Raw genomic sequence first — 24,133 nt, forward strand, 5'->3', positions numbered from 1 at the left:
GGTCGCCGGCAGCAGCCGGGCTCAGCACGGTGCTCCGCCGGGTTTACGGGCGCTCGGCCGGCTCTGGACACACTATTTACAGGGAATAAATACAGCGCTGCCGGCTCAGGGCTGCCGGCACCTCCACTCGCTCTTCTCCGGCCAGTACTCGAACGCCTTCCTGCAGAGAGGACGCGGGGACGTTGGTGGCACCTCGGTCCCTGCCCCGTTTCCATCCCCCCCACCCGGGGCAGGACCCAGGTGTCCCCCACTCCCCCTCCCCGGCTCAGGGGTCCCCAGCAGCCCCGTACTCACTCTCTGCCGGGTGCGGTGGCCCGGCAGACCAGGCCGGCCTGGCAGGGGCAGACCTGGTTGATGCTGAAGGCCAGGCCCCCGGGGGGCACGTGGCAGCTCTGGGCCAGCGCCAGTCTCCGCTGGCACACCCGCTCGCCGTGCTGCCGCGCACAGCAGCCGCCCGCGCCGCAGTCCTCGTCCCGCTGGCACCGGGCTCCTGGCGGGGCGGAAAGTGGGGTTAGGGGAGGGGGGACCCCCCCACCCCATCCCCGGGCTGGGGGACAGGGATGGAGCTGCAGGGGCTGGGAGCGATGGGGCTGGGTGCCCCCAGCACCCGTTGGCTTTGCACCATCGTTGCCCCCCACCACACCAGCATTGTGTCCCCCAGCTCCCAGGGTTGAGGGTGGGGGGGCTGTCCCTTGTGTCCGTCCCCCCCCCCCAGCCCCATCCCAGACCCCTGCTCACCCTCCTGCCCGTCGGGCACGGGCTGCTGGCACTTTCCGAACATGCAGAGGAGGCCGTGGGCGCAGTGGGTGTCCCGGCGGCAGTACTGCCCCGCGGGGCGCGTGGGCAAGCACAGCCCGAAGTGCTCGTCGCAGAAGTGCCCGTGGGTGCAGGGGCTGGCCGGGCTGCACGCCGTCACCTGCGCGGGGGGACGCAGCACGTCAGGGGACCGGACCCCATCCCTCACCCCATCCCCGACCCTGGGACAGGCCAGAAACAGCAGAGCCTGGGGCAAAACCTGTCCGTTTGCACGTTACAAAGCACAGCAGGGCTGCGCGTGGGAGCGTTTTGGGGGGGGGGGGCAAAGGCCGGGAGCAGCTCAGCAGCGCTCGGCCAGGCTGGGCCACAGCGGGGATGGGAGACCCATCCCTGCGGGAAACCCCCCCGCTGCGGCTCCAGGGTTTTTCTCTCAGGAAAAGAGAACCCGGCGGGTGGGGACGGTGTAGCCACCGGAGCCCGTAAAAGTCCTGCTCCAGGTGAGGCTCGAACTCACAACCTCGGCATTGCTCCGCGTACTGCCCTATAAGTACCGCGCGCTGACCGATTGCGCCACTGGAGCGCCCGGCGCCGCCCGCCGCGCCCGCGCTCCCTCCCGGCCCCGCCGCCCGCCCCCGGCCCCGGCTCTCGCCCCCGTCCCCGCCCCGGCTGCACCCCCAGCTGCAAATTCTGCTCCCACCCTGCTGCAACCCCACGCTGCGAGCGCACACACCCCACCCCCCCCCCCTCTCCCCCAGGGACCCGGGGCGGGGGGGGGGAGCACCCACCGCTCACCTCCTCCACGTTGTCCCCCGGGCTGGCGCTTCTGCCCAGCGCGGCTTCGTCGGGTGGGTGCTGGGGCAAGGAGTACATCCAGGCCCAGAGGTAGCCGGAGGCAGCGGGCAGGAGCGAGGCGATGAGGCAGAGGAGGGCTGGGGACATCGGCATGCTGCTGGCGGGTGGCACTGGGTGCTCGGGCCTGGGGCGCTGGGTATATGTAGCCCACGGCCTATCTTGGCCCCCGCTGCTAAAAATGTTTGCCCACCTAATGGGGAAGGCGGAGGCAATCAGGGGTTAAGGGATTAACATAATTGCCAGCCTTCCCCTCGCTGGGTGCAACAGCCCCAAAGTAAACGGCCCCCTCGGAGCAGTCTGGCTCCGGCGCCTGGTGGGCTCCAGCGCCGGCCCCGTGCAGCCCTGGGTGCAGCCCGGGGTGCCCTGGGTCCCCGCCAGTCCCTCGGGTCCCCCCACGGCTCGGGGTGGCGATGGGTGCCAGCACCCTGCCAGGCAGCGAGCGGCTCCATGCAACAGAGGGCTTCGCTTCCCCGGTTTGTCCCCCCCTTTCCCGTGGCAGTGGGATGCGGTGGGCAGCGGGGACGAGAGGGAGGCGGAAGGAGAGAGCAGGGGGCAAACGCTGTGACCCCCAGGAAGGGCAGCGGTGGGCACGCGGTTGGCGTCTGGCCTGTGTTTTGTCCCCCCGCTCCCTGGCACATGCCCCATCTGCCACCCCCTGTGCACACAGGTCTCCGGGGGGTGACGGACTTTGCACCTTCCCTAACCGCTTTGCAAACGAGGTGTTTGCGTGTCCCGGCCCTTATCTCCCGGCTGAGCTGGCACCGCAACTGCTGGGCAAACCCGCAAATGGCTTCCCCTGAGCGGATCCCCCAGACAATGCCACCGCCGCGTCCCCAAACACGTGGGGGGGCTAAGCCAGGGCCACTCTGCGCTCCCCCCGACCTCTCCAATACACTTTGCAGCGGGAAGAGCCACCCCAGGGCTGGTTCCCAGTTGCCAGACTGTGGCACGGGGGGCTGCAGGCAACGCTCCGGGTGGGTTTTGTCCCCAGGGGCAGCCGGGGCAGGATGGGAGCTGGTGGCTCGCTGGAAGCGGGGTGCACCAGGGTCTCCCCTCCTTCGGGCTTCAGGGATGTGCCCTGCTGCGGGGAAGGAGATCATCCTCCCTCAGGGTTTCCCTCTCTGGGACTCTGCTGCCCTGGGCAATTCCCCTTGCCTTCGTGCCTCAGTTTCCCCACCTGTACAAAGGAAGGCGGTGAGGCTGATGGGTGACACATGGAAACGGGGCAGCTCAGTGAGGGGACACCGTGGACCGGTGGCTGGAAAACCACCGCAGCTGCTTGCACCGGGGTGACCCCAAACCTCCTTTCTCCCCACGGTCCAGGAGGTGCCGGTGCCCGGGGCAGGCTGCGGGCCAGGACACCCAGATCCGGCCCTGCGCGCCGCCCTCGCTCGCCCCGCACGCGTTTGCACAGCGGCTTAGGGAGCAAATATTGACCTTGCTCCTTGGGCACAATCACGGCTGCTCCCCCCATCCGTCTCCCGCTGGGCGCTCTCCCCGTCGCTGCCGTCTCCGGCTAATCCCCCCCAGCGCTACCGAGGCCCTGCATGGCAGCTCTGCTCCCCCAAAGCCCTGGGGCTCCCCCAGCCCCGGCAGCTGGGGGGGGGGGCCCATGCGCTCCCCCAGCCCCCTGAGCCCTGCGGCGGGGTGCACGGCCTGGGCCTGGCTTTGCAGGAAACTCTGGGCTTGGCTCCGTCCCGCTCTCTGCGGGTGGGGCTCTGGGGCTGCTGGCACCACGTCCCCCCGCAACCGCTGAGGCCTGGGATGAGTGTGGGGGCCGGGTCCTGCCTCTGCGCCCCCCACCCGCTGCGCAGGCAGGGGTGGGGGGACACTGTGCGTGTGTGCTGTGTGGGGCAGGTGAGATGGGGGGGTGCGTGTGTGCATGAGCGAGAGAGAGAGAGAGAGTGTGTGTGTGTGTGTGTGTGTGCACTGCAGCCGCGTGTGTGGTGGGTGTGCGTGGCCGTGCACGGGTGTGCGTGGGGCCTGGCCGTGCCGTGCTGCCACTATCCGAGCCACTCCGGCCCTCTACAGCCGCGGGGGTATAGCTCAGTGGTAGAGCATTTGACTGCAGATCAAGAGGTCCCCGGTTCAAATCCGGGTGCCCCCTTATTCTTTCTTGGGGGGATCCCCCTTTTTTCCTCCCCTTTTATTTGCTCCCCAGCCCCCGTGGCAGCGAGGGGAGGTCACGTCCCGCTGCCGCCTGCTCCCCGCAGCCTCGGGTGTTCCTGCCGGGGGCTTCCTCTTGCAGAAGGACGGATCCAGCTCTCCGGCTGGGACCCCCAGAGCGGTGCCCCCCCCTCCCACTTTCCTCAGTTCAGAGCGGCCGAAGGGCTGCAGGGCCCCACACCACTCCTGAGCCCCCGGCTTCAGCCACGGGCTGGGGCGCAGGGCTGGGGGGGCCGGCATCGCTCCCCAGGCCCTCGGCACACGGCGCATCTCTGCGGGTGTTTGCACCCTCCTCCTGCCCCAGCAACCCGGGGTGCCCCGGTCCCCCCTCACCCGGGGCTGAGTCACCTCCCCGGTACCAGGGATGGAGGGGCTGGGGTGCAGCCTGAGCCCCCCAAAGAGCCGCCCACATCACGGTGGGGCCAGAAGGCAGCCTGGCCGAGCACGGGGCTGGAGCGTTGGGCTGCTCCCGGGGCTCTGCGGTGCCAGCTGGACCCCCACCCTGTGCCCCCCACCCTGTGCCCCCCAGCCCCCCAGTAACCCGTGCCCCTCCTGCCAAGGGCAAAGCCAGGGGAGTGGAAAGGCAACGAACGCTTGTGCTGCAGAGCCGCGGCCCCTGCGGGGGGACCCTGGGGGGCGAAGGGTGGGACGGGGCTCCGGACCCCCAAACACGGCGGCTGCGGTTGTCCTGCCGCCGCTCCGGCTGCTTGTCACTAGACGGCAGCGTGTGGGGACGTGCAGGGCCACGCGCTGGCTTTGGGGGGCCACGTACCCCCGCGGGGCTGGGGGGCTCGGCCGAGCAAACACACACCCCCCCCATCCCCGCAGCCCGGTGCAGGGTCACCGGCCCCGGGCTGCCCGCAGTGAGGACAGGGCGGCGGGACCCCCACCCTCGCTGGTGTCCCCCCCCGCCTTGCTGGGGGCCGGGGCGGGGGGCTCAGCACACGGAGACCCATTTCCCTCCAGGGAGCGGAGGGAGAGCGGGCTCGGGGCAGCCGCCGGCCCTGCCCGGGACGGGGGGACGCTGCCCGAGCCCCCCCGGGCGCGGCGGGGGGGGGGGGGGGGGGGGTCCTGCCGCCGGCTCCGGCCCCACCCCCGGCCCCACCCCCGGCCCCACCCCCGGTTCCCGCCCGGGCTCCGGCTCCCGCTCCCGCTCCGGCTCCGTGCGCGGCTCCCCGGGGGTGCCGGCCCATGGCGGGGCGCTGAGCCCCCCCCCCAGCAGAGCCGGGGCCGAGCGGGGCCCGCCGCCCCCACCATGCTCTGGGGGGGCCTGATCCTGCTCTGCCTGCTGCGCGGGGCGCTGGGCGCGCCGGGCCCGCGGGGCGCAGGTAGGGGGGCCGGGGAGCGCGGCCGGGGGGCGGCGGGCCAGCTCGGGGGGGGGGCCGGGAGTGCGGGGCCACGGGGGGTCCCGGGTGCGCAGCGCCGTGCACGGCCCCGGGGGCCGGTGCGTCCGCCCGGGCCCCGCCGGGGGTTGCTGTGTCCGCGGTCCCGCGTGGCCGTGGGCAGCGGGATGCGTCGCGCCTCGCCCGGGGCCGTCCGTGTGCCCCTCTGCTGCCGCGCTGCCCGGAGCGGGCTGCGCTTTGGGGGTGTCTTCGTGCCCCCCTGGGCGTGCAGGTGCGTGTCACGCTGCACCCCGCAGCCGGCTGCACCCATAGCGGCCGCCTGCGGCGTGGGACCTGCCGTGGGGGTCCCCCCTCCCCGCCCCACGTCCCCCCGCAGCCCTGGCATCTCCGCGGCGAAGGCGCTGGCACCGTGGGGTGCCCGGACCCCCCCCAGCCGTGCGAGGCAGCCCTGGGGTGGAGGGGGGCTGCAGCCCCGCTGCCGGCATGCCCCCACCCAGGATTCCCCCACCCAGGGCGCCCGGTGGCACAGCTGGTGCTGGCCTGGCTGTGGGCGCAGCCGTCCGGCGAGATTTTGGGGATGTGAGGGGACTCGTTAGAGCCCTGCCTGCGGGACAGGCTCTGCTCCCTGGGCACCTCAAACCTCCCAGCAGCAGTGAGGGGCTGGGGCCCCCCCGTGCCCCCCGGGAAGGTGAGCACGACCCCCAACCACAGAGCCCCTTTCCCTGTCCGTCAGCAGTGGGGTGCATCCAGCCGGCTGCCTGCTCCTGCCAGCTCAGCCCCGCTCCCCTCTGCCTCAGTTTCCCCTCCCGAAGGCACTGGGGACAGAAACCAGCCCTGGGGACAGCTCAGGAGGGGACCAGGAGCTCGTTAGGCAGCAATTAGCTCCCTCTCCCCAGGGGACCCCGGGCTGAAGGCGGGAGCCCTCTCCCAAGAGCGAGGGGAACAGCCTGTGGCCCCGCCGGGTGTTTTTGCTGTCCCACTCGCTGGGGACAGACGTCCTGGCTCTGTCCCTGCCCGTGGGCGAGCGTGTGCCGTCCGCACCGCCTCCGCCCGTGCCGAGCTGCCGGGAAATCTCATGAATCTCTGCAGATTTGGTCCCAAATGGCTTTTTCATCCCCCGGCTCCGACACTGTGCCGTGTTTCTGGCCTCCGCTCCCTCCCCAGGGCTGGAGCTGGGCAGGGAGAGACGCGGCAGGAGGGGACGAGGGACACGTTTCTTTTGGAGACGGATGCTTGGAGTCTGCTCTGGCACCCAGACCCCAAACCAGCCCGGAGGAGGGGACCGATGGCTGGGGACATCAAGGACGTGGCCACGCTGGTGCCTCCTTGCTGAAGCCGCACCTTCCCCATCCCCGGGGCCTCGTGCTCCTCCCTGTGTGCTGGCGTGTGCGGGGAGTGTGCAGAGCCGGGGGGGTTTGTAGGTGTTCTGCCTCCTTTCACCCCTCCATCCCAGCTCTCCTTCCCTGGCCATGGGTGTCTGTCACCCGTCCCTGCACCCCATGGCCATCCCTGACCCGAGAAGCCCTTCCCTGTGTCTCTGTCATCACGGTGACGCTGCTTATCAGGGCTGAGACCCCCCCAAACTCATGTCACCTAAGCAGAAGCTGCCTTGCTGGGGGAGAGGGCTGATCCCAGCCCGCAGGTAGGTGCCCTCCCAGTGTGGGACCCCACTGACCCATCCCTGTGCCCCCCCAGGACGCCCTCCCGGGAGCCCAGCGGCAGGCGAAGGGCGGCAGAGAGCTCGGGAGACCTCGCCGGGGACCGAGGGGACCCGCATCAGCCAGGACCTGGTGGGGGGCAGCCTGGCCATTGACACGCTGCCGGCCAACGAGACGCGGATCGTGGTGAGTCAGGGCCCCGGCTGCTGCTGCCGGCTGCCCTCCGCCTGCCCCAAGGCAGGATCCGGCCGGCGCCCGACCGCAGAGAGCTATTTCCAGGCTGGGCAGGGAGCTGGTGGAGATGCTGGCTCTGGTTTAATGTGTGGGGCCGGATCCCGGCAGCCCGGAGGGTAATTATGGCCCAGTGCAGAGGCAGCCGTGCCCTGGGGATTGTGCCGAGCCCCGCGGCCATCCCTGCCCGTGAGCCCTGCCAGGTCCCAGGGGCACGCCAGGGCCAGCCCGGGGATGCTTCGCTTGCCGCGATGCCACGTGTGCAGCGGGGATGATGCTGCCGAGGTTATCGGGGCCGAGCGGGCTCGAGGCCGTGCCGGGGCGAGGGGGTTGTGCGGGAAGCGGGGGGTCTCCGGCTGGGGAAGGCAGCAGCCTGCACCACTGCTAACAAACTCCTGCAGCAGCAGTGTCACCTCCTGGGAGATCTCACTCATTTCTCACATCCCGGCTGTGCCTAATTACCCGCCCTCAATTAGCTCCTGGTTATTTGTGGCGGGGCTGTGGGTCCCTTGGCAGCTGGGGGAGTTTGCCCAGCTCTGACGGGATGGGGATGGGGATGGGGATGGGGATGGGGATGGGGATGGGGATGGGGATGGGGATGGGGATGGGTGGCCATGGCTGAGGGTGGTTTCTGGTGGAGGCTGTGGTGACTTGTCCTGGTGTTTTTGCCGGCAGTTGGTTGTGGATTCGGTGGTATTAGTGCCCCCGTGGCATGGCGTGCAGGGGAGAAACAGCTGTGGCTGTTTCCACTCTGCTCGAGCTCCAGCTTGGCCTTGCTTGTTGACCATCGGGGACGGAGAGGGGCCAGGAGCCAGAACAGTCCCTGATGTGGAAGTGTTTAAAAAAAACCCCAAACCAGCCCAAAACCACCGATGGCCACCAAGGCATTTGGAGATGCTGGGGAGCCACAGGGAGGGTGCAATGGTGCTTGTGGTTCCTAGGAGGAAAAGGCAGCAATTTCCTGGGGCTCGGCAGTGTCGGGGGCGAGGAGCGTCCCCCCTGGGAGCGGAGCCATGTTCAAGGTCAGGGACGCTGCTCCCCTGCACGTCGCTGTATCTTGCCATGTCTGACCCGCAGAAGGTGTGATCCTACCTCGGGAGGTGCCAGCCTGGGGTCTGGAGGGGTTTCCCCTCTTTCCCCCAAAAATGTTCCAGGTTTGGGGTGCAGAGGGGCAGCTCTGGACCCAAAGGATGAAGAGGGGTGTGATGCCGGGCATCGCCGCTGTCCCTCCCTGAGCTCTGCCCCACGGCAGCTGCGCTCTCCGCTTGGTCGTGTGTCCAAAACCTCCCCTCTCTTAATTCCTGCCGTAACCAAAGCAAGGTGACGGACTAGGACGTCCTAATGAGTCAGCGGTGAGGTCAGGAGCTCGGCAGCCAGCTCCTCCACGCTCCCGGCCCTGCTTATTTCCCCCCGGTTTATTGGGAACACATTGGGAAGGCACAGGCGGGGACAAGGGCACGGGAGGTTTTGTCATTTGTCACCCAGAGCTGGCCTGTCCCTGCGACCCAGGGGCTTCCAAAGCCTTTGCGTCGGCGGTGTGTGCTGGGGTGCAGCAGGTACTGACACAGCCTTCCCCGTGCCTCAGTTTCCCCATCCATAGGGAAGGGAGGACTCTGGGCTGCAGCAGTCCCTCCGAGCTCCGGGAGGGGGAAGGGGCTGTAATTGCTAAGAGCTAGGAAAGCTTTCCTTGCAGGCAGGGCTTACACAGCAGGCAGAGCGCAATGGCTTTCCCTGAACTCTGCTGAAGCAGACAAAATTACACGTTACAGGATTTTTCTAATAGCACTTTATTCGTTACGACTCCCGCAGACCTGCAGTACCTCTCTGGGGAATAGCACAGGGCTGTTCCAAGCAGGGGGGCTTTGCTTTCTCTTTTTTTACCCCCTCCAACCTGTTAAATCCTGGGCTGGGGGGTCCTTCCCTGCCTCCGGCACCCGGACTCGCGTGCGGGAGCGGGTCTGGGAGCAGGTCCCGGCGTCAGTTGGGGCGGGGGGAGCCACAGGCAGGGGGTCTGGGGGGAAGATGCTGGGGGCGAGGGGGGGCCGGGGCTCAGAAGGGGCTGAGCGGCAGAAGCGCAGCGGACGGGGACAAGTGGCGAGCGTGGCGGCACGCCAGGCGCCGGCATGGAGCAGCAGGGCGGCACTTTCCCAAGGAAAATTAAGACGCTTCCCGTCTTCCCCCCGGCGTGAACCGGCCTCCCCTGACATGCGACAGCTCCCAGCCGTGTCCCCGGCCGGCCGCACGCCGGAGCCCGTCGGAGAGGCACGGTGGGCCGGCGTGGCCAGGGCCCGGGCTGTGCAGGGCTGGCTGCGTCCTGGGAAATCACTCGCTCTGCCAGTGTCCCCAGGGAGCTGCCACAGAGCCACGTGCAGGTCCGCAGCCGGGATGTGCGTCCTTCAATAGATCCCTGGTCGGTTTGAGATGGCTTTTGGCAGAGCTGCCGCGTGGTCCACGCTCCGGTCGGCCAGGGAGAGGAGGCTCGGGGAGCCTGGGGTGCTGCTGGTGGCTTGGGAAGGCTGGGGGTTGATGCCCAGGGTCCCTCTGTGTGGGTCTTGCTCTGTGTGAGAATAGCAAAGGGATCTGACCGCTCACACAGAACCATGCCCCATCCCACGCTCCAGGGATGTCACCCAGGAGAGCAGCCCGTGCCCCGCAGAGCCCCGCTCCCCCGCCACGTCCCCCATCCTCAGCCCCTCGCTCCCGCTGGGCTGGCTGCAGCGGCTCGGCTGCCTTCCCTGAGCTGCCTGTTCCAAGGTTAATCATTTCCTCTGGGCTTCCACGTCTCCAGTTGTTTGCTTCGTTTCTAGAGGTCACTTCAGCCGTAACTTCCAGGCACTGGCTCTAGAGCAGGATAGTTTCTTCCCGGAAAGGTTGCATCTGCTGAAGTCTCTCGTGAGTCACGTCTCTCGCCAGCCAGCCAGCCCGTCCTCTCTGCACTCGATCGGTCTCGTGGGTCTTCTCTGCACCTTCTCCAACTGCTCAGCATCCTTTGCTGGCTTCGCACGGGGTTTTTCTGTGCTGCTTCTATTGCTGCTTTGTGCCGAGATGGGGGTCGGCCTCCCGCTGGCTGTCCCGGCTGCTGTGAGCCATGGTTGGGGTTTGCATCTCCACGGAGCAAGCTGGGTAACACCGTCCCCTGTCACCCTGTCCCTCCCCGGCTGCAGGAGGACAACCACAGCTACTACGTGTCGCGGATCTACGGGCCGGGGGACGCCCGCCTGAGGGGGCTGTGGGTGGACATGGCAGCGGCCAACAGGAGCCAAGTGAAGATCCACGGGATCCTCTCCAACACGCACCGGCAGGCCTCGGTGAGCCCACGGGGCTGTTCTGCAGCCGAGGGTGTCCCCGGGTCTCCTCTCCCAGCAGGGATTTCCTGCCGGTGGCACCTCTCCCGGGGCAGCAGCAGCCCCTCCACCTCCCTGTGACAGCCTGGTAGAGACCAAGGCTTGGGAAGCGTTTGGTCTCCCCCAGCCCCAGTCCAGGGCTGAAGGGGATGAGATGTGGGGACCGGGCACCCACAGGACTCCTGCTCCCATCCCTCTCCCACCCCTCCGTGCACTGGCCCCGGGAGCTTGCTCCAAGCCAGGGCAGAGCCGGTGCCGGTGGGCACGGGCCCGTCCCCCCGCATCCCCAGCAGGCGTTTTTCCAAGGGCTGAACGCAGTTCTCACCCCGGCTCCCTCCCGCAGAGAATCGTCCTCTCCTTTGACTTCCCCTTCTACGGCCACCTCCTGCGGCAGGTCACGATAGCGACGGGCGGTGAGTCGGGATGGGACGGGCATTCCCGTGGTGGGAGGGTTGGACACGGTTCTGGGGCTGGCTCTTAACGTCCCCCCCACGTCCCAGAGCCCGGGAAGCTCAGACAGAGAAGGGGCTGCAGCCCTTCTAGCTTTCTCCCTCCACCCCAAGTCTAACCCCTGCCCTGCTGCCGGTGCCCAGGGACTGGGGTGCTGCTGGTGCCTCGGTTTCTGCAGCTGTTGAGGGGATGCGGGGGGGGGGGGGGGTCACGCAGGCTTGGAGGAAAGCCAAGCTGGGGGTAAAAAAAGGGATGGGTGAGCAGGGGCAGGGTGGTGGGAGGTCAGAAAGACGGAACGAGCGTCCCAGGACGGTGGAGGGGAGCGTGCGCTGCTTCACCCTCCTCTGCTCGCTCAGGTTTTCTCTTCATGGGGGACGTCATCCACCGGATGCTCACGGCCACGCAGTACGTCGCACCCCTCATGGCCAACTTCAACCCCAGCTACTCCCGCAACTCCACCGTCCAGTACTTGGACAACGGTGAGCCCTGCTCCGGCCGGCGCCCGTGCAAGCCACGGCAGCTGCCATGCGTGTGGAGCAGCAGGCAGCACGGCTGCCCGCTCCTTCCTTGTAAAAGTGGGCAAAGCTCAGCTCTCTGGAGCAAATGGAGGGGCCAGAGGCAGGTGAGGGTGTGGGGAAGGGGAGCCCAGGGCAGCAGGGGCTGTTCAGCACCCGGGGGTGCTTTGGGTAGGGGCGGCTGGGACGTTTGGCAGGGGTTTGTTCACGGGTCTGCTCAGTGATGTGCTGGGGATTGGGGGATGAGATGACTTGGAGCTTCACCGGCAGGAGAGGACCGGTCAGGCTGTTGAGAGGTGCGGCGAGGAGAGGTGAGAGGACTGATCCGCTCTGGTCTCTCCCCCAGGGACAGTTTTTGTGGTGCAGTGGGACAAGGTCTATCTTCAGGGAAAGGAGGACATGGGCAGCTTCACCTTCCAGGTGGCCCTGCACAGCACCGGGAGAATTGTCTTTGGGTACAAGGAGGTGAGGGATGTTTCTGCTGGGAAGGCACGGCAGGAGGGTCCCTGTGGGGGATCCCTGTGGGTCTGGGAGGAGATCTGGTATTATAACCGTTCACACGCTGGGTCTGGGCATTCCCAGTGCCACCAAAGCACTGGAGAGCTCTGCAGCAGCACCAGGAGCCTGGGCAGGGCTGGGGTCCATCACGCCCTCTCTCCCTGGCTGCAGATCCCCGTGCCGGTCCTACAGATCAGTGCCACCCAGCACCCCGTGAAAGCTGGCCTCTCCGATGCCTTCATGATCCTCAACCCATCTCCCGATGTGCCTGGTGAGTCGCTGCGCTTGAGGAATTGGGGGAGGCAGCTGCTGGGGCAGGGGAGCGGCTGATCCCTCCCTTGGGAGGCTCCGCTGGCATCATGGATGGGAGAGGGGGCAGACGGGGAAGGAGAGGCGAGACGTCCTCATCTTTGGGCACTTCAGGACACGAGGATGCACTGCTTGGATCCGTGGCGGGGAGCAAAGGAGCGTGAGGATGTGTCAGGGCTCGGCTGCACGGATGCCCCTCGTGTCCCACGTCCCCTGGTGCCTCTCCCTCGGGGTGTATCTCTCTCGGGGTGCGTCTCTCCGTGGCCAAGACCATCGCGCAGCCTCGTGCTCTGGGTGGCCGCCGCGGGTCAGCGCGGCCCCAGCCCACGAACGCTGCGTGCTTTGGCAACGTGCTGCAGGCAAAAGGGCTTCGTGCTTCTCGCCCAGTGTGTTCAGAATCACTGCGAGCAGCCAAGCTATCGCTTTCCTGATTTCCAGCTGATGAGGAGGAGGGGAAGAACGGTTGCAAATGAGACTGTCGCAGATGGACGAGAGGCTCGGGGGGTGCTGGCTGCTTCGTTCCTATAGGCATGGGGGTTTAGGGGAGCCTACGAGCCGCACCACTGCTGCTCTGGGCTGTCCTTGGATGCGTAGCGTGGCTGCATGGCTGCTGCGGGCAGGGCTGGGATCTGCACCTCTGTTGGCCGGACATGGGGATGACTACATACGTGTCCGCATGCTTATTCCACGCGTGCCGTGAGCTGCAGGCACGGGGTGAGCTCACCGAAAGGGGATGAGAAAGGCTCTTCCAGCCTCTCCCATCCCCTCTTGTCATGAGGAACCCAACCTCGCTCCTGCCTCCCCGCGCTGCACGCGGCGCGGTTGCTTTTCCTCGTTATTTATGGAGCCTGCCATCTGGCCCTCATTTATTACCCGTTTACAACAGTTTGTGTAAAAACCTCGGCCAGGCTGGATGGTGCCTCCCTCCCCGCCCCGCCAGCCGGCCCCTTGCCAGGCTGGTGCCCTCCATCCCCATGGGCTTGCTGACCCCTGCCTGTACCTCCTGCCTGCCCTGGGGGTGTGAGGGGAAGCAGGTGGAGAAGAAATGCAGGAACTGGGTACGAAAAAACCTAATGAGGTGAAGAAACAAGTCTTGAAGGGAAGGAGAGGAGGAGGTGGGAGGAGCAAGCATGTTGTCCTGCTCATCTGCTGGTCTCCAAGTGTGGAGCAGAGCAGCGAGGAGCCACAGCCATGGTGGAAGGACAGGTCTGATTATCCTTGCAGGGGCACAAAGCCAGAGAAGCATCTTGGCTGGTGTCACCATGTGAATTAGCGGCAGAGGCTGGGAGAAAATTTGGGAGAAGCCTGAATCCAGGATAGACCCCTCTGGCCCCCCGGGCTGAAGGGGCGAGAGAAGGAAGGAGGCAAGGCATGAGGGAGATGGGGGAAGGAAGAGGCTTTGGGGGGGAAGGAGGCTGCAGAGCGGGAGCCTGGGGTGCGGTGCGGAGCTCCGGGCGAGCGCTGCACACGGGGGAGGCTCGCAGCCCCGTGAGTCACTGACGAGCAATGTGTTGTGCAGCTTCGTGTTTGTTTAGAGCGATGCAGGACTGGACCACATCCATCTCGGGAGTCTTTGGTCGGGGAGAGGGGGACAGAGAGCTCCAAGCTCCTTCTAGCAAAACAGGGAAGAGGAGATCTGTGCCCTGACACCCCTCCTCCCCCCCCAGCACCTCCTGCATTGCTTCTCCTGCAGCTCCGTACACTGTCCTCTCCCACAGGAATGACCCCAAGGCTTGGGGCCACCTTTGCCTTTCAGCCAGGATTCAGCAGCAGCCCCACAAGCTTTCCCCGCATGCGCTGGGATTCACGCGTGGGGTAACCCCCTTTGCAGGATGGGGAAGGGTGTGCAGGGTGGGTTTATGCCCGGTCGAAAGCCAAGGCTCCGTGTTTCAGAGTCCCGCCGTCGGACCATCTACGAATATCACCGCGTGGAGCTGGACACCAGCAAGATCACCAACATGTCAGCTGTGGAGTTCACCCCGCTGCCCAGTAAGTCGGACAGGCTGGCGTGGTGCCCCGGAGCGTGTTTCCCTCCCGTAGTTTCACCCAGCAACTACAACAGCCTCCTATTTACAGACAAAGAGGAAGCCAAGGCTGGAGGAGGAAGGTTCAGTGGGTACTGGAAGGGTGTGTGGCTGCCATCCATCACCCGATGGCTGGGATCCTACTGTGCACCGGAGCCGTGGAGGGAGGGTGGGCTATCGGCCAGGGCACAGCTCGCCCCTGCTCTGGGGTTCCCCAGTCGTTCTGCCTTTGTGAGAAGGTCTGCGCGTGGCTGTCGCTGAACATCTCATATGTACAGCCCTGTCTGGATTTATCAGCTCAGAGTCAACCTCAGCCAACAGCAAATCCCACGCCCGTGCCAGCCTGGCTGCGCCGTAGCTGAGACGGGGAGCCTGGGATGCAGCAAAGCTCAGCTGGCATGGGAGAAGCTGACAAAGGAGGGATCTGCAGGCAATTACACCTTACCTGGTTTGCTCAGCGCTCCCCAGCTAAGTGACGAGAGCCACGACGTCCCTGGGAGCGACATGCTATGGTCCCAAGCTGCGCCCCGTGCTGCTCTGCCAGCACCTTCCTTGTGCGCAGCTGAGTCGATGGCTCTTGTTGCTCACCAGCAGATCCCCTCTTGCCCCGGTACTTTGATTCCTTATTTCCTGCACTTATTGACAGCTCTTCCCGCCTGTCCAGCTGCTGAAATTCCTTCTCTTTGCTCCATAAGCTGCAGCTAATTTTGCTGGACATTGGTTCACTTCAGGTCTGTCTACAAGACATTTTCTTCGCCTCCACGCTCAGATGAAATTTCTTAAGGATCCTGTTAAATAGATACATTTTTAGTGTTCAGATCCAAGGGCACATGCGCACGAGGGAAAGTTGTCACGCAGTCCGTAAATACAGAGCGGAGAGTAAATCTGTCACGAAGATACCAAGGTTATGCATTTAAATGGTCTCCCCAGGGTATTTTATGACAATTTTAACAGCAGGCAGGGTTACTGCAAAGCAGATCATAAATAAGCATTCTGCAATAATTTTTTTTCTGCTTAAGACTTGTTATTTTGTTTTTCCACAGCAGCTAGGGTAGCGGAGAGCAGTATCTTCAGAGGAGCCACAGAGCTAGAGAGAACTAGACTCCACTTTTTCTTCTGGGGGTTTCATTTTTAGCCTTATTCGGGTCAGAAGTGGATGAACTGGGTTAGCCTCTGCCTCTTCTCCAGAGGTCCTTGCTTGCTCACTGCCTCCGCATGGCAGTCTGCTCGGGAAAAGCTCAGGGTGGAAGCGGAAGAGATCAGGACTGGAGGACGCCAGAAAAGCCTGGGCAGCCCAGGTCTGGGCTCGCAGCAGTGCTGCGTTTGCTCAAGCGCGAGGGGCAGAACAGGGAGCCCGTGGATGGAGAAGTGATGGAGTGCCTGGGGCGGGATGGAGGTGTGCCAGGCACCCCAGGTGGGATGGGGATGCTGCTGCCTTTCAGGATCCTGTGCACTGATGCAGGACGGGAACCTCTCGTGTTCTGCGTTCATCACTTGGTATTTCACAGCACCAGATCAGCTCTCGGCTCTGCCATTGCGGGCTGTCAGGGACTCCCGAGGGGCTTGTTAAAACTGCTGGTTTCCTTGACTTCTTTTGCAGACAAGCCCTCTTGGCTATCTTTTTTAGACAGGGTGACAAGCAAATGATGGTACTCTACAAGCAGCTGGTCCTCTCCAGTGTGGAGATATTCTTGCAGAACTACTTAGCATGGACATAGCAACAGAGGGTTAACCTTTGTATTGCTTCCTTCCTTCTGAGAAACACCCTCTGTACAATAAGAAATGGCGTAAGTCTCAGATGTGTTTTAGTTCCCAGCTAAACAGAACGGGAAGACGTTTACAGATGGACTGGGAGTCCGCTCCTGCTAGGAAGGTGCTGCCTCGTCCTGCGGGTCCGTTGCAGAGAGAGGCTGGGCTAGAGACTCATCCGTTGATGCCGGTTCTACCCATGCCACCAGCTTTCAGCACTTGCTCCCTCGTGCCCGTGCAGATGCTGGCGTATCGCTGGTACGTCTCTCCTCTCTCTCTTACAGCTTGTCTCCAGCATCAGAGCTGTGAAATGTGTGTGACCTCGGAGCTGACCTTCAACTGCAGCTGGTGTCATGTCCTGCAGAGGTAGCTGGGATGAGTTTCCTTCCCACCTCTTCTCTTGTTAATGTTTCTATAGCTGGGAGGGCAAGTGCAACTCCAGGTCTGATGCCTGTATCAGTGTTGCTGGTTTTTTTATTATTATTTTCCTTTTTTTGTTGTGTTTTTTGTTGTTGTTGTTGTTGCTTTTTGGTTTAGTTAGGGTGCTGCTCTTATAATCTCATAGCCATGGTTAAGAGGTGATCTGATCTCCGGTTACAAGCCATTGCAAGGAGATGTTTCCCAAGGCTGGGGTTCTTGGTCCTAACGTTTGGCTGCAGCAGCTGGAACAAGTTGAGGCCAGAAGCAAGACTCACATTTTTTTCAGTGAGCTTAAACATGGGGGAAAACTTGTCCTGACTTAGGCTGTGATTTCAGACAGAAGTGCAGGGCAGGGAGGCTGGGACACGCTCAAGTCTGAAGGACAGCAGGTAGGTCACGGAGCTGGGGATGCTCATCAGCCCCCCAGCTATGGGGGACAGGCCCTCTTTGAGACACAATGAGGATGGGGGACACTTGCTGCTTTTTTGGGGGTAAACAGAGGATCTGGGGGGACGGGGCTGGCCCCGCTGCAGTCCCAGCCGTGCAGCAGTCCTGCTCCGTGCTCTCCTTCAGCTCACGCAGCGCGATACGGAGCATGAGAGAGTTTAATGAGATTTTGCTGAAATATTTATTTAGAGCTAGTGGCAGGGGAGAGGACCCAATAACACAGATCCTCACACGCGGCACGGGGACAGCCGCGCTTGGGAAATGCCCGGCTCTCCCAGGAAGGCACGCTGGCTGGCCCCCTTCCCAGCCCCCTCCTGCAAGGGCAGCCTCGGCTCGCCCCGGCATCGCTCGCAGGACACCTTCACTCCTCCTTTCTGTAGCCCTTCTCTCGCTACGCTCAAGACTTGCACCCTTTCCTTACACGCAGCAATTTCAGCAAGGTATGAGCAGGGCAGCTGGGACAGGGAAAGATCCTGAGACATCAGCAAAGCAACCCTATAAATCAGCGTTGATTCACTGCCTTTCAGTGGGCTGGAATACAACCTGAGACAGGGGAACATAATTTTTCAGTGGCAGTTGCTTCAGATCAGAGAATATTATGTTCTCGCAGCTGAGAGAGATGCATGAAACCAGATGCGGCTTTGGTAGCAGAACCAAGCCGAGGATACAGTGGCTTAGTCTGGATCTTGTTTGGGCTGAAACCCCAGGGTTCAAGGACTTCGTCATTCTTCTTATTCCAAATTCACAGCGTTTGCAAACCCGATCTTCCAAAATCCAAGTTGCTGTTGCTGATGTTTGCTCTTATCACTTATAGTACGGTGACTTCTTGATGTGTTGGCTAAAAGCCGTGTTCCCTGCAGCCGTAACTGCGTATCGGCAGCTCGGTCCTGAAGAGCTTAGGTTACAAATGGAAAGTACAAATGGCAGGCGTGGCGGAAACTGCAGGCTAGAGCAAGCCTACCGCTATCTTGTTGGCTTTCAACCACGTTGGTTTTGCAAAGCCAACATGATCTTTCCTAAGGAAGTTGGTAGGGTGGCTTCCAGGGTTTGAACTTGTATCCTGAGTCCAGCTCAGTGATTTAACCCGAGTCCTCTTAGCTCTCTTCTGGACAGTGGAGTTTGTAGTTTTGCTTTTGCCGAGCCTGTAATCGTTGCAGGAACTGTACTTTAAGCAAAGATCTCAGTGACTCAGCAGGACTTGGAGTTTTGTGGCTTCTCCTCTTTTAGTGGTTGGTAGTTGGGTAAATTAGTGCTTGTGTGAGCTGATTCATATTTTGGTAGTCCTCGGAGACTTTCCAAAGGTCAGAGTGCTATTTCATTCCCTCTGTTTCTGTAGAGATTTCTCTAGCCGGTGCTTTCCTGATGCTGTTTGTAATTTCTTTAATGTGTTTTTCCTGTGCAGATGTTGCTGGAAAAAAAAACCCTCATGGAGATCATGGCCTTGCCCTGGCACAGAGTCCAGGGAATGGAAATTCAAACTCAGTCTATATATTTTTCCTATTTCTCTGCTTCTCCGTTTCCCTTGGAGAAGCGGTGTTGACCCTTTTCCTCCTCTGTGAATAGGAACATTCGGGTCCTTCCAGCACAGCTGTACTGGAAACCCCATGTCTTTGGAGACCAACTTGTATACACTCTTTCCAGTCCTCAGATATTTGTTTGTCCAAGTATCTGTACACAGCGCCCGTCAGGGCAGCGTTTGGGACTCTTAGGCAGTTTAGAAATCATTAGCAATGCCACCCACTTAGAGCGGGCAAATGAGCATTATTGTTGCTGTGTCTCTCGGGAATTCCTCTGCCACAGGTTAATACTGCTTTTCTCCGCAGATGTTCCAGCGGCTTTGACCGATACCGTGAGGAGTGGCTGTCCTACGGCTGTGGCCAGAAGGTGAGACTGAGAGAAGAATCACTTCTCTTAGGTCCTCTGCTAGGAATGATGCTGAACTACAGAAAAAAAACAATGGCCGTATCCCAGCTCAAAAAATTCACTCTCGGCGCCACTTGGCCCGTACTGTTCTGGAACAGACTGAATATCCCTTTAGATATCCCTTTCCCGTTACAGCAGGACCACTGATCCACTTATCAGAGGATGTCTCTATCGGGATAGTTAAAAGATGGTCCATCTAATCCAGTGTTACCCGTCTTTCCCTTGCTGGTGTCTTGTTTCTGTGCTGGTTGGTGCTGGATGTTCAGTAAAGACGCAGCGACCTCTCTAAGTTACCAAATGGTGCAATTTGAGTACACTGGGATATTTTTTCCTTCACTTTCTGAAGCATGACTCTTCCTTACTCTCAAGCATGAAGAAATTAGTCCTTGTGGGGTTTTTTTTGGTCCTTGTTAGCACAATTATCTCCACATTGGATGAACTAGTTTCTTTGTCTCAGAAAGATCAGCTCTAACGAAACATCTGGTTCTGCTTTGGGTACTTTTGTTGGGTTTTTTTTCCCCCCACTGAAAACTCAGCTTTGTTCCCTGTTAACCGAGGGTTGAATGAGGGAAAAGGAGGTCACAGGACCTATGTAAGGTCGTTCAGTGATGCCGGAAGGTCAGACTGTAGGACCTTGCCAGATCATTGTCATTTGTCCTACTTAAGTGGTTCCCAAACTTTTCCTCCTCTTCTCCAACCTCCAGGTCACCCCCCCGCCCCCCTTTACTTCTTCTGGCATTTCTGGACCATGTCCCCTGCTTCCACTCCAGCGTTTGAACCCCAGGGGCTCGGCAGCCCTAAGCCTGGGAAGCACAGTCCTCACCACTGCCTCCCTGGCACTCTTGCTGGAAGAGAGCTAGGAAAAGTGGCTGTTCTTCATTTTCTTTCCAGTCAGATGAGAAGACCTGCGAGGATTTAGCAGAAGGCGACCGCTACTCAGCACCTCCTGACAGCTCTTTCTCACCGCTGGATGAGGACGTCGCCACCTCCACGTCCTCGCTCTTCATTGACAGCCTCACTACAGAAGGTAGGGGCAGGTGGGGTGAGCAGCTGCGGCAGGGACACCCCATCCTCGATGCTTATCCCTGGAGAGGTCTTTCACTCCGATGCCTCATAAAACCAATTCATATCTAAATAAATACAATAACAAACCTGTCTTTGAAGCACAAGGGCAGGGGTGAGTACAGGAGGCAGTGGAAAGGAGAAGGAAGGGCAGCCTGAGAGGTGAGACTCGGAGCGATGTGGTAAGGGGAGAGATGAAACCCTCCGGTGGGAAGAGTTTTACCGTTGCATCGCAGCCTTTTTAAGCATTTGTGAAGGTCAAGAAGCAACTAGTCCCCGGTGGACAGACTCCCCAGCATCATAACAGAAGTTAATACTGTATATAGGGGCTCATGCTTTTAATGTGCGTGGTCCTAGCTGGTGGCTCAGGGCTGCCAGTGCTCTCAGACTGGCAATAACACAGCACAGGCTTGTGATTGCCCTCTGCTCAGGAACGGTGTTCGTTCCAGCATAGGAAAGCTCCACATAAGGACCCGAGTTTCCCTCGAGACACCCATGTTCTAAAGCTTGATAATCCTATTAACACAGGGCTGGCTCCTCAGATCCTAGCGGCAGGTATCACTTCAATTTTGCTGCTTAATAGTCCCTAACGCAAACTGCTAATTGGAATAAATAGAAAGGAACATTAGTAATTGTCCTTCAGCAATGGGAAGGAGTTGGGGGGAGGAACGGAGCGCCTGGCTGACAGAGTTGACTTTGAAAGGAGCAATTAAAGGAAGGGGGAGTGTAGCACCACCACTGAGATTATTTTCCAACTCATCGCCAATTCTTGGAAAAAGAACAAGAGGCTTTCTGTGATATAGTCAAGCATGAAGTTAATTTGTAATCTTGGAAGGAAACAAACAGCCAGCTGCATCAGGCAGCGAACTTTATCTGGAGAAGCACAGCAAAGGAACAAGCAAAGCAAAGGCGTGGACCCACCCCTCTGCATCCTCCCCAGCCAGCCCAGCTCGCTGGCTCTGCTCGTGGAGATGTTTGTGAACGTGTCTGACTCGCTGGTCATGTGTCAGCGCTGCAGCTAGCAAACGCGTAAGCCAAGCAGTAAGAATTCTGGATCAGGATTTCAGCTGGACTCACGAGGGTGATCATGTGAAGACCATCGAGACGTAAAGCCTTGGACAACATACCCTGGTTCTTCCAGAATGAGATGAAGAATGGAATTGGATTCTGGGCCCCCATGGAAGACATCTGCAGCGTAACATCCCATTGATTTAATTGGGATGTATTAGCAGTGTAGTGCTGCAAATGCCGTAGTCTGAACACAGACACCCACAAGGGCTGGGGCCCCATCCAGCATTCACTTATTGTTCTGTTTTCCACACTGAGCATATTTAAAGACTAGTTTCCTCAGATGTTTGTGCTCTAGGTGCCACTTTTGTGAAGGAAGACCACAAACCATAAACCGTATGCTTTCACTGTTGTTGTTTTCTGGGTGCCTTCCTCTTCCACCCAACTCAGAGGTTTAAAACTGTCACTGGCCACGGACGTGCCATGCAGGAGGTGTGTTCTGTCAGCAGCCCCGTTACAGAGGGATGAAAGCGGGTGGGAAGCATGCAGAATATCACAGAAGGCTCCTAACTTTATTTTTTTGCCTTTGTTTTCTTCTTTTAGATGATACGAAGCTCAATCAGTATGCAGGAAGTGAAGGTAAGCCCTTAATCTCTCTGCCTGCTCACAGTCGTTCCGAGTGAAAACATGTTACACTGAAATCAAATGCACCGGGGAGTTGCGATCAGTCAGCGGAGTGGACAGGTGAAACTGAGATTGGAGGGATGTAATCGAGATAAGACTCCTATTGTCCTTACCCTGATTAATATCATTCAGGTAGTGAAAAGTGAGAGTCGGGATCAATCTGTTTTACCCTGATGCTGTTTGTCTGCTTTTCCCACTTAGTCCTGCTGTGGAAACTAAGAAGATGAGTTTTCTCTTTCCGTGTAATTCCCTTTCTTTGCAGTTTTTGCAGAGACACAAAGTCCTTTTTTTTTCTTTTGAATTTCCCCAGCTGTGCCAAAGAGCAGTGTAAAATCCAAATTTAAAAAGTGTCCTTAGCCCAGCTCTGCCTTTTTCGTCTCTGTTCCCATGAATCCGTTCTCAGTCTCAGTTTGTTTGGTAGCCCCAGGGGCAGGGAACCAAACTGTTGCTGTAATGCTCTTACTAATTTCAGAGTATGGGAAGGATCCGAGCCCTCTCTGCCTGATGTCAGGTTTGTAAGGACTGCAGCTGTATGCAAACTACAAGCCCATCCCTCTTACCTGAAAGCAGCTCAGGGAAGTTAAACTGGCTAAACTGGGTGCAGACTCAGTTCCTTTGCAGGCATGGGGCCTTTGAAATGCATGCTCTTCCCAGTTTCGGCCAAACTGCTCCCCAAATGGCTGGTAATGTCACTGTTAATATATGCCACATACACCCTCTGTAGCTCTGTGCAATTGCATATTCATAGCCGAGGACCGAGGGCAAGCTGGAGGGCTGTGGGTAAGACACACTGAGGACCCCACTCAGCATATGGCTAATGGCTTTCTATCAGAATGAGCAGCCAATATATAAAGAATATGGATTGGACGGGGGGTTACTGCCTGGTGGTGGTTTAATCTTCTCTCAAACCAGCTACCGCTATCATCCGAAAGGGATGCTGGAGCTCAGACAACTCTCTGGTGCCTCTTCCCCTCTTGCTGAGCCTGACAGTAGCAGGCTAAGCCGCTCAGTCGTAGGTGCAGAGCTCTGAAAGGTCTTGCCTTGCTTTTCTTTTCTGTCCTTTCTTTTACCGAGGTCTTAGCACAGTTCAAGACTCAATTGAATCCTTTTTTGCAGGTGTGGGAAGCAGCCTTCCTTCCAAGAAAGCAGGTGCCCCGATTCACACAGGTACTATCGTGGGGATCGTTCTGGCTGTGTTGCTCATCGCAGCTATTATCCTTGCTGGAATTTACATCAACAGCCACCCCACCTCCAACGCTGCCCTGTTCTTCATTGAAGTGAGTGGAGAACCTTATCCCTGGCTGGTTTTCTCTTCCTCTGCTACCAACACAAATCCTAAACTTCTAGAGGAGAGCAGGGAGCAAAGAGAATAGGAGAGAGGAACTTTGACAGAGTTCATATCTGACTTTCTTTTCATGGTCCTACAGTCACAGCTAATCTCCCAACCTCCAGTTGATGATGTTTTAAACTTAGGCTCTCTCCCTCCCACACTGTTTTATTTTGCTCCTTTTCACATGCTCCCTTTCACACATTGCCTTTTTTTTTTTTCCCCCATGCAACGTTAGACTCTTCCACCTGCTTGCATGAGCAGTCGACACGCAGCCTGGTTGGAGGGCTCAGTTGGAGCTATGACATAATTGAGATCGCTGCCTTTTGAATTGCCCAGCTGGATTTTGTTGACTAAAATTGTCAGACTTTACTGATAGATGTCATGCCATCAGCTACTGTGTAAGTGGTGGTGTGAATGTTCTAAATGGAGATTTTAATTCTCAGAAAGATAGGGGGTCCAACAATCTCCATCTGCTGTTAAAAGCCAGAAGACCGCTTGGTGTAGGATCCCGAGGCAGTCAGAAGTGGGCTGAATCCTGGCATAGGAGCTGCTGCGGAGGGAGTGAGCAACACTTAGCCCTCAGCCTTTCCTTATCACTCGCTGGCTTTTTCCTAGAGCACTTGTCTTTCCTCCATCTGTCCTGTTTGCAGAGACAGGCTTCAGAGAATTGATCTACATGGCCTCTACCAGTTTAGTACCTGAGCACTTGGCAATGTTTGATGCATTTATCTACACCCGGCTGAGAAGGGGCAATGCACTTGTCCCCATTTTGCAGATAGAGAGGAGACACCGAGCTGACGTGTACGTGGTTGCACGGGAAGCCTGTGGCCGTCCTCGGCTGCACAGGCCACCCTTGTTCTGAGGCTGATGTGAGATGCCACTTAAAATTTCCATTTCCTTCCCACTCCCCATTTTAACCTTATTAGTGGGTCAGCTCAGTGAGATCGATGCATTGTAATGAACTCTTTTAAGCAGGAAGCGATTTTTAAAAATTTCTTTTTATTAATAAAAAGTCAAACTTTCACAAAGACAGCATTGTGTTTGTTTCAGGATCAAGTTTCCAATTTCCCTGCAGGCTTGGCGTGAAAGGCTCTGTCATAGCTTCTGATGGATCTTTGTTTCTGTCCACAGCGAAGGCCACATCACTGGCCTGCCATGAAATTCCGAAATCACACCAACCATGCAACGTACTCAGAGGTGGAGCCGGCCAGCCAGGAGAAGGAGGGCTTTGTCGAAGCAGAACAGTGCTGAGCGCTTCTCCCCCTGCGTCTCGAACCTCCCATGTCTCAAGTGTTGGAGTCTTCTGTTATTCTATTGCAAAGTCTTTCCCCTCTTGGAAAAGAAACAGCAAGTAGAGGAAAAAG

General features: G+C 59.7%; 1 protein-coding gene, 1 long non-coding RNA gene and 2 other non-coding genes across 5 annotated transcripts in view; 2 read left to right on the plus strand and 2 right to left on the minus strand.

Moving 5' to 3' along the window:
* Positions 1-1,245: 1,245 nt before the first annotated feature.
* On the minus strand, positions 1,246-1,336 carry TRNAI-UAU (transfer RNA isoleucine (anticodon UAU)). The gene is given in 2 exon segments: positions 1,246-1,281; positions 1,299-1,336. It is a non-coding gene; the product is annotated as a tRNA-Ile (tRNA).
* Positions 1,337-3,643: 2,307 nt separating this feature from the next.
* TRNAC-GCA (transfer RNA cysteine (anticodon GCA)) lies at positions 3,644-3,715 on the plus strand. The gene has a single exon. It is a non-coding gene; the product is annotated as a tRNA-Cys (tRNA).
* Positions 3,716-4,907: 1,192 nt separating this feature from the next.
* Positions 4,908-24,124, plus strand: PLXDC1 (plexin domain containing 1). Of its 2 annotated transcripts, none has more exons than XM_075523063.1 (14): positions 4,908-5,102; positions 6,813-6,961; positions 10,171-10,314; positions 10,694-10,763; positions 11,157-11,279; positions 11,662-11,780; positions 11,985-12,084; positions 14,016-14,111; positions 16,180-16,261; positions 18,586-18,646; positions 19,577-19,712; positions 21,359-21,394; positions 22,556-22,606; positions 23,901-24,124. In XM_075523063.1, exons 1-14 carry the CDS (start codon positions 5,030-5,032, stop codon positions 24,122-24,124), a joined length of 1,464 nt encoding a protein of 487 aa, XP_075379178.1. In that variant the 5' UTR covers positions 4,908-5,029. The 2 variants fall into 2 exon arrangements, with proteins under 2 accessions (XP_075379178.1, XP_075379177.1); XM_075523062.1 differs by having other exon boundaries at positions 22,556-22,716; positions 23,901-24,041.
* Positions 23,964-24,133, minus strand: part of LOC142419787 (uncharacterized) — a 29,131-nt gene continuing 28,961 nt past the window's right edge. The window contains exon 6 of the long non-coding RNA XR_012778634.1: positions 23,964-24,101. This is a non-coding gene — a long non-coding RNA (uncharacterized LOC142419787). The remainder of the gene's footprint in view (positions 24,102-24,133) is intronic.

This window comes from Mycteria americana, chromosome 22 (genome assembly GCF_035582795.1).
Source record: "Mycteria americana isolate JAX WOST 10 ecotype Jacksonville Zoo and Gardens chromosome 22, USCA_MyAme_1.0, whole genome shotgun sequence".
NCBI classification, from domain to species: domain Eukaryota; kingdom Metazoa; phylum Chordata; class Aves; order Ciconiiformes; family Ciconiidae; genus Mycteria; species Mycteria americana.